This window comes from Marmota monax, unplaced genomic scaffold (assembly GCF_021218885.2).
Source record: "Marmota monax isolate L192 unplaced genomic scaffold, Marmota_monax_Labrador192_F-V1.1 WCK01_AAM20220418_F8-fsc00030, whole genome shotgun sequence".
Taxonomy (NCBI): Eukaryota; Metazoa; Chordata; class Mammalia; order Rodentia; family Sciuridae; genus Marmota; species Marmota monax.
In genome coordinates, this window is record NW_026691988.1 from 4032800 (window position 1) to 4048301 (window position 15502).

Sequence of the window (15502 nt, forward strand, 5' to 3'; positions counted from 1 at the left end):
AACCAAGTAACAGTGTCACTCTCAGGAGAGCACATCGCTGACATTTCGAAACCTTCCATACAGAAAGCCAAAAGGAACTAGTAAGTAAATACATTAAAACAGAAGCAGCAACAAAGCTCTAGAAAACACATAAAACCATGGAAAACTAAACATCCCATATATATGTGTGTGTGTGTGTGTGTGTGTGTGTGTATGTGTAAACCCGTTTATTTTAAGGTTGAATCTCCTCTCTTGGAGTAGTGTAGCCTAGGAGGTAGGTAAGCAAGGGCTTTGGGAGAACTCTTGTTTTTTTTCCCACGTGGGAGAACAAGAAAGTCACCCCGCCCCCGACCCTACCGGTTCATTTGCATTTCTCTCCAGAAACACACAGGTCTGTCCCGAGACTCACTCCCCTGCCTTTGAGAAGCTGGGAGCGCCTGGGCCATGCATCCTTCTCCTCCTCCTCCTTGCTCTATTTTGGGGCCCCATGATCTCATGCCCTCTGCAGACCACACTCTGCAATTCCAGTCCAGCCCGCGCTGCGGGGCCACGCAGGGCGATTCCTGCAAGTGTTCGCGGTGGCCGGGGCGCGGGGAGGGGAAGGCTTTGGGGAGAAGTTAAAGACACGCCCACGTGAAGGACTCAAAATAACCTACACGCAGAGTGCCCGAAATCAGACAGGAAGCCAAATAATCCGGGGCGTTGAGTCGCTTTCCCTTCACTTCGGGCGCTGGGCGGAGGGACGGCAGCCAAGGGTCTGACGGTGGGGCGGCGCGGCACGGCGCGGCGCGGCGGGCTGGGGCGGGGCCGGCGCGGAGTCTATTAAAGGGCACTGGGAACAGCGGGGCCGGAGCGCCCGGGGCCACGATGGAGCGCGACGGCTGCGCTGGGGGCGGGAACCGCGGTGGCGGCGGCGAGGGCGGGCGCGGCCCCCGGGAAGGCCCAGCAGGGAACGGCCGCGACTCGAGCCGCGGCCGCGCCACCGATGCGCCCGGAGACCCGCGGGCGGCCGCGTCCTTGCTGGCCCCTATGGACCTGGGGGAGGAACCGCTGGAAAAGACGGCGCGCGCCCGCACCGCCAAGGACCCCAACACCTATAAAGTGCTCTCGCTGGTAGGTCGGCGACCCGGCCTGGCGCCCAGGAGGGCGGGAGGTGGGGCGCGCAGAGCTCCTTCTCTCGCAGCGCGGTCAGCACCCGGCCCCGGAGAGAGGCAGCCTCTGGGGCGCTTCGCTTCGCCTGCACACCCACCTTTGCAGCTGTGCCAAGTCTCAGCACCGCTTTCCCTTCTTTTGGCGCCAGCGATATGTTTCACTCCGGATGCTCAGGAGGGCCTCAGTATGAATCCAGAGTGTTAAAACCGGTCCTCTTTAGAGATATCACTTTCTTCCCAAGAAGAGCCCAGGGTTTTTCGAGGAGGAAAAATGAGCAACCTGAAAGTTGTCGGTCTTAGGAAGGTGCAGCAATGTTAAACCTCTTTTGGTGGCTCTGGCTCGGGATGCAGTACTGTAGTGATGATTTAGAGTAACTGATTCCAGTTGAAAAGATTCAACAGACCTCTTTTCTGAGTTTTATCAGGAACTTTAGAAAACACTTTTCGTTCAGCTCTTTAGGTATTTCTTGCAGCTGCTCAGAAATTCCATCAATGTTAACATTAAGTGACTGTGATTCTTTGCCCACTCTAACCTCAGGCTACGCAATCTGGGTTGCTAATGTATAACTACCTATGGTCCCTTCGCTATTTTGTCATGACAGTTGCAGGATCCACAGTTAATTTTCTTGAAGTGTGTGGTTGTTTTTCATTCTAAATCTTTGGTGGCCAGAGCTAATCTTGGGTCAGAAGGCCTGGGTTTCATGGCCATTGTTAGTTCCTGGGGCCTTCCATAATTCTTCCCTACCTCACTTTTTTTTTTTTTTTTTCTGTGTTAAAATGAGGTCGTGGAATCTCTTGGACATTGCATAGATTTTTTGTGAGGATCAAATGGAGCAATGTGTGTGATAAATAAGATCAAAACCAAAAGAAGATATAATCGTTTTTCTTTTATTAAGTGGAAACCACAGTTCTGTGTATAGAGTACTAAAATGTATTGTCACACATGATGATTGAACATAATTTGTTGTAAGACGTCTTTTCTGGTGTTTGAAGTCTCCTTTTTGTAGTCATTTCCAATGATATTTTAGGTATCATGGTGACATTACAGTACTTTGAGCCAAAATTCCTAGACTTAAGAGATGTTGTCATATCCTTAGTACTTAAAAATAAGCCTAAGGTTCAAAGAATAAGTGTCCCAAACCACATGATGTTTGCATCTCAAGATATATTTTTGTATCAGATGTCATTGTTATAACATATGGTATTGAAGAGAACTTGTTTCATTTGAGTCTAGTGGATTTTTTTTTGTTTTTATTTTTAATGAAGACCTTTAGCTTTTACAACATGATCATTTAAATTATTTAGTATTACTACCTTCAGGTGGTTTTAGCATAATATGAGGCAGTCAATAATTATCCATTGAATTTTATGCAAGTCAAATGTAAAACCATTTCTACATGTCTGTAAGTCTTGAAAGTTTTCCCAATTGCTTAATCTTTATATCTTCCCTGCTCATTTACCTACTCTCTACCCATTGAGAATCCACAATGGGTATCCACAAAGGTCCACCTTTGGAACAAAGGTTTTAGTCTTTGACACCTGCACTCAGCTGGTCAAACAGCATCCCATATGTTTTTATGATGAACCTTTGCATGGTTGAGATGGAAGTGTCCTGGTACTTATTTCCTCAAATAGGACTACTAGGAATATTTTTTGTATCCCACTAGGTGGGGCCTTTTTCTGTAACCTATATTTAATTCTTACTCCAGATCTTTTGCTGGAATCCCGAGAGACATTAAAATATAAGTAATCACCAAGCTCATTGTCTTATTCTTGAAACTTTTTAAAGCTGAATGTGAAGCCTCTTCTATATTCTTCTTTCCCTACCTAACTTCAGTACCCTCCTACCTCCAAATCTTTCCTCCAAAGGAATTTGACAGCTATTATCAAAGAGCACTGTGACACATCTTCTAGAGAAAAACTACAGTTAGAGAATTTCTCTTTTTCTCTCTTTCTTTTTTCAGATTAAGCATTAGCACACTTTTCATAAAGCTGAAGAAATAGGTTGGACTGATGCATCCTGGCGTTGGGATTAAGAGTACCCACTCTACCGCTACTCTGCTTTAATCCAGCAGAATAAGCATGAGAGTTGCTTTGCAAATAGATAATCAATCAATGGTAATGACTTTTGCACTTTTCTGAAATTTTCTCAGTAAACTGAAAGGATGAGGGTATGTAAGAATATATAAAGAAGGGAATATCTTGTCCTACTCTTGCTTCTCCCTATGTGGTGTTTGATCCTAGGAAAAGACAAGCAAGCTCTATTCTAGAGGCTTTTGGCCCTGGGTCCTGGAAATGCTTCTGCCTAGGCACTGAGCCAGATTGAGGAAAGCAGAAAGAGGAAAAAACAAGTATTAGTTTCTATATGCCTCAGTAGATATGTGTGTCAGTCAGCTTTCTGTCACTGTAATGAAATACTGAGGTAATTAAGATACACAGAAAAAAAAAGTTTATTCAGTTTACAGTTCTGGAGGTTCCAGTCCAAGATCAAGATGCCATTGCTGTGGGTCTCTGGTGAGGGAACTGATGGTGTTGGCATGAAGCACATGATAGAGCAAACCACTTTCATCATGAGCCAGGAAGCAGAGAAAGAATGAGACCTGAGTTTCACAATCCCTGCAGAAGGCACCCCCACCCCCATGATCTAACACCTTCAATAAGGCCCTGCCTCCCAATAGGGCCACCCTGGGGACCAAGACTTTAAGCTCATGGGCCTTTGGGGGACTTGCAACATCCAAACTATAGCAATATTTTAAATACTAGATGTTTTTCCTTGGTTCCAAATCAAGTTTTGAAGTATAGACTTCTATTCAGGTTGGATTTGGAGTTTCATTTGAAATATCCTTGTTCCCTGCATGATTTTAAAGGGACAGGAAACTTTAACTGCATTGCAATGTATTTTTTTCCAGTTAGTTCTTCTGAAGCATTGTTTTGTTATGTTGTGATCTTCTGCTGTACTTATGCAAATATATGTCCATGTGTGTGTCAAAGACTTCATGTATAGGTAGTGATCAATGAAGACTACTTTCACCTTTCCTTTGAAGAGTTTCTTTTAAGAGGTGGAGTTGGCCTTGGTTATCTGAGATTCGGGTGTGAAGGTTAATAATTCCCTCAGCTTCCTTCCCTTTGCCTTGTGATCTGTTATCACTAGAATACAATGTTAATAATACTCATGATAACTCTATGCTCTTAATTAGATTCAGAATTGACATGGCTCTTTGGTTAATGAAGATTTAATAATAGTATTCATGATAACTCTCGGTTCTTAATTAGATTCAGAATTGACATTGCCCTTTGGTTAATGAAATTTAATATCTGTCAACTACAGTTAAGCATTTTATTTTAAAATGGCCAGAGCACCTTGGAGGTCAGAGCTGTCTGCTCTTTGCCCTTTATGGTATTTATTTCACGTGTTCTAATAAAATGCACCAAGGATTTCTAGGAACTCAGCTAGACTGTTGTTTTTACTTCTGGTTCTAAAATAGTACCTGTGTCATTTGCTGCTAAGACAAATATCTGGAGAAATGCAACTTAAAGGGGAAAGATTTTTGGGGTTCAGTTTCAGAAGTTTCAGTCCAGGGTTGACTGGCTCCATTGCTTTGAGCCTTGGAAGTGCATGGTGGAGAAAAGCTATTATCTTATGGCAGCCAGGAAAAAGAGAGAGAGAGGGAGAAAGAGAGACAGATAGACAGGCAGACAAAAGAAGGGGCCAGGGACAAGCTATAGACCTCAAGTGCATGCCCCTGTGACCTGCTTCTTCTAACCATGTCCCACTTGTCTGTGGTTTTTGCTACTTCCCACTAGTCCATTCAAATTAATTTACCAAATGGATTAATCCACTGATAGAAGATAAGATCTGGATCAGAGCCCTCATTATCCAATCATTTTCTGAAAGCCCCACCTCTGAACATTACTTCACTGGGGACCAAGCCTTTAACATATGAGCTTTTGGAAGACATTTCAAATTCAAACCATAATAATACCTAATGTGGTTCAGTGTCAGTGTTTGGTTGGTTGAATAATCGCTACATTTTTAATTAGAGGGAGTCACACTTCAACTTGTAAAAGGGCAAGATGGGAAGACCAAATATATAACATGGCCTCAAAGGTTCCACAAATTCAGAAATCCAAATATACATGATCTGGGTATAGTTTCTCAGGTAAGATCAGAGTGGGAATAACAATTTATTTGGGCAGAGGGAAATGAAACAAGTAATGAATGAACAAGAGTTCCTGACTGAGGCCACATGTCTAAGAAGATACCAGACAGGGCCTCAGTGATCATTTAGATTCAGAATTAGAAATCTAGCTGCTGGAAATTTTTTTCAAGTAGAAATAACCCAAATGAGGATGCACTAGGATATTCAAGTAAGGACATTGTATAGGTAAAATAAATCTCCCTTACCTATGCCAAGGCCTCTTTTGTTTTGGTGACTTTGCTGCCATATCCACATTCAGTCTTTATAACTCTTATGGGCCACTGTTGCCTCCAGCATTGCTGTCTATTACTTCTTTTCTTCTGCATTGAGTCATGCTCTGTGATTTCTCTCACACGCATTTGTATCTCAGCTCTTTCCGCTCCATGTAGTCTCTTTCTACGGCATGCACAGCCTTGCTTTGAATACCTGTCTCATTTCCCTTCTGTGCTGCTTGTCAGTTAATTCTCAGTTTTGCCATCTCCTATCCCCATCATATACTAATCAGGCCTTTGAAGAGACTCCCTGATGGCCATGGGAGAGACATGCATTATGCATTCAGTATAAGAACAACTGAGGCTATTTATCTTTGTAGAATATTTGCAGAAATTTTTATCAGCTTCTCATGTTTCTCCTTCTAACTCTTTTCTCTTAGTTTTCAGTAGCTAAGGTAAATATAATAGTTTTATGTTCAATTTTGTTTTGTAATACCATTGTAATTTTTAATATTAATGAATGTATTGCAACTGTAATGGGCAGGTATTATGTATTATGAGCTCTTTGGACAAGGCAGAGAATTTAATCATGATTCACAACTTTTTTGTTGTTGTTAGAGGGAGAGGTATTTCAAGTTCCAGACAACTTGGAAACAAATGAGCTTTTGGAACTTAACTTATAATTAGTGTTATGGTTTGGAAGTGAGTGTCCCTGAAAAGCTCACATGTGAGACAGGGCAAGAAGGTTCAGAGAAGAAATGATTGGGTTACAAGAGCCTTAACCCAATCAGTGAATGAATCATCTGATGGACTTTAGTGGTAACTGAAAGGGGAGGTGGGGCATTGGGGGTGTGGCTTTGGTATAAATCATATGTATACCTGTGGAGTAGAGTGTCTCTCTCTGCTTTCTGATCACCATGTGAGCTGTTTCCCTCTGCCACACTCTTCCTCCATGTTGTTCAGCCTCACTTCAAGCCCCAAGGAATGGAGTCAGCTCCCTATGGTCTGAGACCTCAAAAACTGTGAGCCCCCAAATAAACTTTTCCTCCACTGAAGTTGTTTTTGTTGGATTCTTAATCACAGCAGTGAAAAGGCTGACTAAAACAATTAGTGATCTGCCTTTGGTTAAAATAAACTTGCCTCTATCAACCATGAAATATACCCCAAATAACAAAAAATACACAAGAAACCTTTTTAGTAAATGAACTCATGGCACAACATGGATTACTCTTCTCAGCATAAATCTTGTGCAACAAGAACAGATATGCAGAATGCTGACCTAACATGAAAATCCTTTGGCATTAAATAAAAATTGGATTATGTGTTAACCAAGGATGGAAAGTGCAGTAATACATTTAAGAAGGTCTTTTAAAAGAGTAGCCAGAATTTCAGCTAAATATTAACCGGGGCACACTACTTCCTGAATATTTTAGTTACCTGAGGCTTCATTACAACAGTTAAGATATTGTCTATAATATATGTCAGTATTTTCTCTTTTACTTTTAGTTTTTAGAAGAAGAGCTGTTGGAGATATAAGTGGTTAAAAGTTTAGATGATGATAATTTGCAAATTTTAACAGGCGTTTTCCCATATATTTTTAATTGATCTACAACACATCAACAGCTCTGAAATAGGAAAGTATGGTGACATTCAGTTCTATTTTTGCAGATCAGGAAACAGGTTTAGAGGAGTTCAATCAGGTTTCTCCCACAGTGTTCATAGAAACCACCTGGGGAATGCCTTAAAGACATGAATTCCGGGATTCTAATACCAGAGATAAGGATTTGGAATGGATTCAAGGAGCCTGCATTGTTTTTCAACATTTTTTTCAGATGTAGGTGGTTTATTTACTTCACTTTTAGAAACATATCAAATGCTGAGGCAAAAGCCTTACCATTAAGTAATAGACCATGATAAGTGAAAGGCCTTTTTTTTTCTTCTTCTTGTTCTTTTTTTTTTTTTTTATTGAAAGGTCTTTTAAATGACAGATTTTTATTGTGGCCCAATGGCTGATGTCATCCATTCGTTTGCCTTGTCCATGATGATTGTTACATCTTGATGCACCAGGCTTTGTCTGTCATTGGGTGTCATCTCCCCACACTTCAGTATAAGCGATATCTGATTAGAACCTCTGTGATTTCTAGTGTGATGACACAGATTGTTATATAACGAGATATATTTCTTTTGGTAATTCAGCAACTAAATTTCCCTGAAAAAATTAGTGTGCTTTTCACTAGCATAAAATTAGGCAATAATAAGGTTTTCATGGTCTTCCAATATTGCAAATTTTTGGTAAATTTCTTTCTTAATTTGAATTTCCTTCTTGATACATTTTTAAATGTACTGGAATAGGAAAATAGAGAGTCATCAAAGAAAACTGTTTTTGCAAGGGTGAATTTTCACAAGCATATCTCATTGATAATTTTCTCACCATATCTTATGACTTCACATAGATCTATCTGGCAAACATTCCATTCAGATGTGATTAGGGATCTTTAAAGATCTTTCTATTGTGCTTTTTAGGAGAATATTCATGAGAAAAATAGCTTGTTCCTAAAACTGGGTTCTTTCCCTTCTAAGGCTCCTTGGCACTAGCATGCTTTTAGGGTCTTAATGGGTCATCTGAGGCCTAAGATCTCTTCTGGAAAGAGAAAAGAGAAACTCCAGAAGTTTTATGGTGCTTTTATGTAGCAAAATAAATAACAACTATTGTGAGTTTTTTTTTCCCTAAATGGAGTTTGGAAGACTCATATGGCATATTTGCCACATATATTGCTGTTTTCTGGAGGCCAAACCATCTTGTGTTGAGGTTAAAAGCCAAGCTGGATGCTTTTTTCCCAGGAACACCCTTGTTATTTAGAAAGCATTACTGACAAACTGTTGTTACTGCTAGTTGGGTATTTGGCAGTCATTTTATTCAAAATGAATGTTATTAAGTTTGTCAATTCAAGGAAAACAAATGAAGGAGATATCTATTGCCTACAATAAAATTGAGCTTTTGGGCAAAATTAGAAATTTGAATAACTTTCATATTTGATTCATATGTGATTCAGACATATATTTCCTGAATATCAACTTTACAGCTTCCCAATCCTTAAAGATCTTTTGACGTTATGGATGAAGATAATAAGGGATGATATTTTTCATGTTGTTCAATGATGTATGTCAACATTTCAAAAAACAGCAGAACTTAGTAAACCAATATTTTTCAAAGAACCAGTGGATGATGTTCCAAAATTATGCATTGATACAAGTTCCAAAGTACAAGGTAGACTAATGGATTTTCATGTAACAATATGAAAAGTTGTCAGTATCTATCCAAGTTTCATGTTATGATTTAAAGAATTGCCACTTGTAGAATTTTGGTGTGGTTTTAAAGAAAAGTGTCCCTAGTCCTCTGAAAAGCTTCTTAAGGTTGTTAGCTATTTGTAGGAACATAGATCCTGAGACCAAAAGTTTTGAGAATATATCCGCTTTAAGGGAAAGTATATATTTAATAATATTTTAAGAACTAAAAGAGGGAAATGGGAGATTAGGACATATAAAAATGATCAAAAAGGTATAACATTTGTATCTTTATGTAAATTCCTTTATAGATTTCAAAATCCTTCTGCTTCTGCTGCCTTATTGAGTCCAATTATCCTCTTGTTAGAGATAATTTTGGGGTTTCTGATCACATTAGTAAGAATTCTGTTAATCTTATCTCTGTAGTTTATTGGTAAATAACTTTGGAGTTGGAATTGTGATAAAATCCTGATACTCTCTTATTAGCTGTTTGAATGCAGACATATATTTCCTGAATATCAACTTCCACAACAGTAAAATAAAACCACATCAGAGTGTTGTTAGGAGAATTGAATTATATGTGCAAAGTGGCACATAGTGTGCCCCTCATGGTAGTTTTTCTTGTCATTGATAAGCTTCAGAGTGACCGTGAATTTTAAATTTTTCTTTACTCAGAAGGCCCTTGACAGCTTTGCTACCTGGTGTGTGCTCTCCTAATCCATCTGCATCATTTTCCTGCAACTTGTAAGAAATGAAGACTTTTGGGCCCCATCCCAGACCTCCTGAACCAGAATCTGCATTTCCCAGGGATTTGTCTGCACATTAAAGTTTGGGGTGTCACAGCTCTCCAAAGTTATGAGACCTAATTATTGGAATTTCTGTAGCTATGAGTTATAATCAATGCTTGCTCTGCCTTTGACTTCATACAAGATGCTGTGATTAAAAACACAAAGCAAGACAGAAAAATTCAGTTCCTCCCTCCATGACCTCAACTATGATGGCATTGGGTTGAAGTGGCACTACTGCTGGTTGCATTTGGTCCCTCTCCTTCCTTGGACCCCAGTGGTACATTGATATAAGTAGCCCCATTGCTTCTGTGTGTCCAGAACACTGCACACCATCTCCTACTTCCCTTTGCACATGCAGTTTCTGTCTTTCAGGAACCTACCCATGCTCTCATTTGTTGCTTTTTCTTTAATTGCTTTTTCCTTACTCTGTACTGGCATGTCCTTTAATTGCTCTTTATTGCTCTCAGCTGGGCCAATTTTCTGTCTTTGCAATCATATGATAATAGGTGTTTTTCCAGCTTAGCCATCCATCTACCAGGATCTCATGTAGATTTCTCTTTACAACATACCATCAATAGAACTCTTCACTTCAAAGTTTCCATTGCAGTACCTTATTGACAATCCACAAAACCAAAACAAAGGAATCTTGTACTGGGGCTTTTCAGGTGATGTCGAATCAGGCTAAATGTGCTTGGCACAAGTTTATTCCATAATACTTCATCATCCAATACACTGGCTTCCTATAAATCACCACCTAACATCATCTAGATCAGAGTCTCTGGAGACTAGGAAACAGGTGAATGGAATGTGAATGTGCTCAGGTGGGAAGGGTATGGGCTAGGAGCATTAAGAACAGATCATATTGGTCCTGTCTATTTTTGGATTACCCAGGGAAATAAATACAAAACAACTCTACTTATATATGGTTCATTTATATACCACATCCAATCAGCTTAAAGGAAGTTAATGTGCAGAATGTCAACACTTGGAAACTTCTTTGCCATCTCTTGGAAACTTTGAAAAAGGGAATGATGTTTTTTCAGGAATGATTCAAGCAACGGTCTTGGGAGACGGGTATCTTGTAGAGGGTAAACTTGGAGTAATAAGAATTGTTTGCTACATGACCTTTGAACAGTTTCTTTACTTAGCTGATTTTCAGTTTTCTTAATCATAATATAAAAGGTTAGGTGGGCTTCTTCTAGATCTAAAATCTTTGTCTAGAGAGTTAGAGTATTTTCTCCTGTTGTAAAAATGCTTCATATCACAGAAAATGCAAAAAGGTGTAAAGGAGAAAATAAACATTGCTTTCATTCTATGTGCAAGCTATTAATATTTTGTTCCTCCCCCAAGGATTCTATGTGTGATGAGGACCACAGACAAGTCAAGATGGCGCCTGGCACTTTGCCAAGAGGAGTGGTTTGAGAAGTAATGCCAGCGAGCCACTAAGATGATAGAGATTCCTTAATGACTGACTGCTGTGTCTAGATTAAGTCAATTAAGTTAAGTTGTGTGTAATCATTAAGATGATAAGGATTCCTTAATGAACAATTGATGTATCTGGATGTTAATTGAAACAAGCTGTGTATAATCAGTTAAGTATATATACCTCAGCTATCCTGCAATAAAGTGGCTCCCGCTGTATCAACCTTCACAAGTTCCTTGTCACTCCCCCCCCCCCCCCCCCCCCCCGTTATTTTGCCCAGCCAGCCAGGCTGTGGCATATGTGTACATATCATTTTTTTTTTTTAACAAAAATGAGATCAAATTGTATGTACTGTTCTCTTTCCTTTTTTGAAATTTATAGTTTATGTGATATTTTAACATTGCTAGACAGTCTTTTTTTTTTTTTTTTTGGTGGCACTGGGGATTGAACTAGGGCCTCATGTGAATGCTGTACCATGGAGCTACATCTCCAACCCTTTATAAAATTTTAGTTTAATGCAGGATCTTACTAAGTCACAGGCTGGCCTCCAACTTAACTATCCTCCTGCCTCAGCCTCCTGGGTGGCTGGGTTTGCAGATATATACCACTGTACCCAGATGTTAGTTGACTTTTTAATGTATCTTTGATAAGTAGGATTTTGGGACTTTTATTTTACTATCCTTAGCTCAGTGGCAATCTTTGTAACTGTCCCTGCTTGTATTTTACATGCAATTAGTCCTCAAAATTTTATTTTATTTTTTTCATTTTTTTCTGTTTTAATCATTTTTTTAGCTCTACTTCCATTTACCATGACTCCTTCTATGGTTATATTATTAATTATCCTAAAATAGTGACTGCTTTTCAGTATATTTCTTTTCAGAATTTTCCAGAGACTTCCACATCACATGTGGTAAAATTTGTATTCCTCAGCCCAGCATTTAAATTTTTTAAAAAAAATTTATTTAGAGACAGCCTCTCTACATTGTTTTAAATTTAAATTTTTAAATTTTAAGTTTTATTTAGAGACAGGGTCTCACTGAGTTGCTTAGGGGTTCGCTAAGCTGCTGAGGCTGGCTTTGAACTAGCAATCCTCCTGCCTCAGCCTCAGGAGCTGATGGGATTAAAGGTGTGCACCTTTCTAACCCAGCCTCATTTTTAGCATTATTTCTCATTGTTTGAGTAATAGTGGATTTTGTTTCTCAAGGGCTTATTAACAACAGTTATCTGTTTGTAGTAGCACTTCTGGATGACTAGCGCATACACACACAGCCAGTTATTTAATATTTGTCAATCATTTAGAGTAGACCCTTGTCTCTAGTAAGTGCTGGTAAGTTTAGGGAGGAAAATACACACCTTCGCCTTTGTTGAGTTTACCATTTGTCAGGTCCTGTGCTAGATACTTTATCTCCTCTAATTGGCACAGTTCTGTGAATGAAGAGGAGCAAACCTGTTGGCTGATGAGGGTGTCTGGTCTGGCTCCTGCACCTCAGTGGGACACAGTGTCCTGCACGTTGGGTGAGACATGTTTTATACCCACAGCTTGGATTGAAGAGTTTGAAGGACTCAGGTATTTTTTATCTCTGTTCTCCCTCTGGTCCTCAGTTTGATGGGCTAAAAATCTCTCATGGTTTTTGGTGGGTCAAGAATTTGGGGGAGGTGTGGCAGGGCAGATGCAGTTTATGGTGTTCATGCAGTTCATGCAGCTGCAGTCAGCTGGTGATTGAAATTAGAATGTCAGGGCAGAGCATCTAGGGGCTGGCTGGGAGACTCATTCTGTCTCTTCATGTAGTCTCAGGGCATCCCCTGTGGTCCCTGTGCCTGGGACAGCTTGGTTTTTCTCACTGCATGGTGGAGAATAATTACTCTATTGTTTTGAGTGGGGCTAAATGCTAAAGGAATTTAGAGCAAGTATTTCAGGAATAGATCTAAGCAAGTATTCCAGGACACATCTACATAATTTTAAACTAGTTGGGTGGTATTTTATATTGTATGGATTTATAATGATGTATTCAGGTGCTGGAGAAAAAAAAACAACAGAGTGTCTGTTTTCCCTCTGCTTTCATGCCACCTTAGTCAACATGGCAGACTTCTGTGACCCCAAAAGGTATGAACCTTTCTCCCCACCTGCCAGCAAGTGATTCTGCAGCTGTGGTCACCTGCCAAGTCCTCTAATTCATTTATGACACTGCCTACCTAGAGATGGCATGGGATCCCACAGGTTGGGAGTTCAGTCTTCAAGACTGACCCCACCCCAGATACCAGTTGCAAGCTCCACACTGATTTTAACCTGTGCTTCTGTCTGTCTTGTTAAAAATTGGGGTTCCCATAACATCCTCTTTGGGTTCAGTCAATGGGCTTGAGCAGCCACAAAACTCATGTTGCTGGGTGCAGTGACACATGCCTGTAATCCCAGCAGCTTGGGGGGCTGAGGCAGGAGGATGGTGAGTTCAAAGCTGGCCTCAGCAATTTAGTGAGGCTCTAAGCAACTCAGTGAGACCCTGTCTCTAAATAAAATGCAAAAAGGGGTGGGGATGGGGCTCAATGGTTAAGCGCCCCAGGGTTTAATCCCTGGTACCAAAAACCAAAAAAATAAAAACTCAGGTTGACATTTATGATTTATTATAAAACATATTGCAAAGGATACAGATAAAGAGATGCATACAGCAAGGCTGTGGCATATGTGTACATATCATTTTTTTTTTTAACAAAAATGAGATCAAATTGTATGTACTGTTCTCTTTCCTTTTTTGAAATTTATAGTTTATGTGATATTTTAACATTGCTAGACAGTTCTCTCCAAGTTCTCCAAACCCTGTCCTTTTGGCTTTTTATGGAGACTTCATTACATAGACATGATGGAAGCATGGACAACCATGTTGAACTGTGATTAGACAGAAAAGGAATCATATGATGCTGATAAACTAAATGGGTAATATAGTAAGGCCTGTGCACTTCCACATCCTTGGTCTCTGTGCAGTATTCCTCCCTCCAGGATTTGGGGCATTTGGAATGAGGAGCATCTTATGACTATCAGACAAGATGGGTCACAGAATTTGTTTCTGGTCAAGATACTGAAAAGCAGGAAAAGGTTAGAGTTTCTGTGACTCCTTTGGGGAGGGAACAATGAGCCTAGAAACCATGAATGAAAACCAAAACATATATAATATTACATACTCTGTTTACTTTCTGCTTATTAATAGAAATTTAGATAGTCACAGGTTTTTGCCATTGTAAACAATGCTACAATAAATATCTTTTAATGCATATCTTTGTGTTATTTATGTGCAACATATTAACAGATACATTAATAGAATTAGAATCACAGGTATAGAAGATATGCAGTTTGAATTTAGATAGATTCATCTAAGTGACCTTTTTGAAAGCAATATTTAGACGTCTGTGAAGACAGTGTGTAAGGGCCTATTTCTTCTTACTGCCTCACCGACTCTTGTAATTATGAATCTTTTTAACATTTGTCAATTTCATTGGAGAGGAAAAACATTCATTGATTTTTGAATTTTAGTGAAAGTAATCTTTAAATACTGTCGTTGGCTATTTTTATCTCTTTACATAGCTGGTTTATTACTTTTGGTATTTTAAAAATTTGGAGTGTGTTTTTCTACTTTTTTTATAGCTTCATTATCCGCCAGAGAAAGCAACCTTTTGTTGTATGTTGAAAATGTTTCATCCTAGGTTCTCCTGCTTTAATTTTGTTTGTGCTGTATATTCCATTTTAGTTTACAGAAATTCATAGTTTTTGTGGACTCGAGTATATCAAATTTTCCTTATAATTTCTGGATTTTGTTGCCATGCCATTAAATGTGTCTAACACCTGAAAATTATAGAAATATTTGCCCATCTTCTTTCTAGTGATTTCATTTTATACCTTTAATTATTTACTCTGTCATCTCTGTCGTTTTATTTTCTTATCAGGCAAGAGATAGAAATCCTCTTGACTAGACACTTTCCTCAAGATCTCTTTTCTCCATAGATTACTTTTCTGAAGAAGCTGAAGTAAGTTAGACGAATACATGAAGAAAGACCACAAAAATTATTTTGCTCTTCTGACGTTCTATTCAAGATAGAAGACAGTTAAATAAGCCATCAGACCAAGAGCAGAAGTTTTGATAGTTAATAATTCTGTGATGACGCAGGTCCATTAGCCATTTGTGGAGATAAATTGAAGTTCCCGTGTGGGGATTAGATTCTGTGTCTGAAGAGCTGTCCTCTGGCCTTTTGAAGTGTGATGCTGCTTTGCAATTGAGGTGTTTTGAGTCACTGACCTTATTGATGACATGCTTGTTTCTCCATATTCTGTGAGGGTGTACACATCACAGAGTGAAGGTCAGCAGACCAACATCAAAGCTCAGCAGAGCCATTACTGTACACGATCAGATGGATGTTTTCTTCTTTGACCTTTAACTTCAAAGAGAAATGGTCTGTGAAAGTACTTGGTGAGATCCTG

At 39.4% G+C, this 15502-nt stretch overlaps 1 protein-coding gene across 1 annotated transcript in view; it reads left to right on the plus strand.

The window, feature by feature from the left end:
* The first annotated feature begins 841 nt into the window (after window positions 1-841).
* The window catches only part of Enpp1 (ectonucleotide pyrophosphatase/phosphodiesterase 1), a 60453-nt gene continuing 45792 nt past the window's right edge, over window positions 842-15502 (plus strand). The window contains exon 1 of the mRNA XM_046449645.2: window positions 842-1092. Within this exon, the coding sequence (XP_046305601.1) occupies window positions 847-1092 (246 nt within the window). The 5' untranslated portion in view covers window positions 842-846. The remainder of the gene's footprint in view (window positions 1093-15502) is intronic.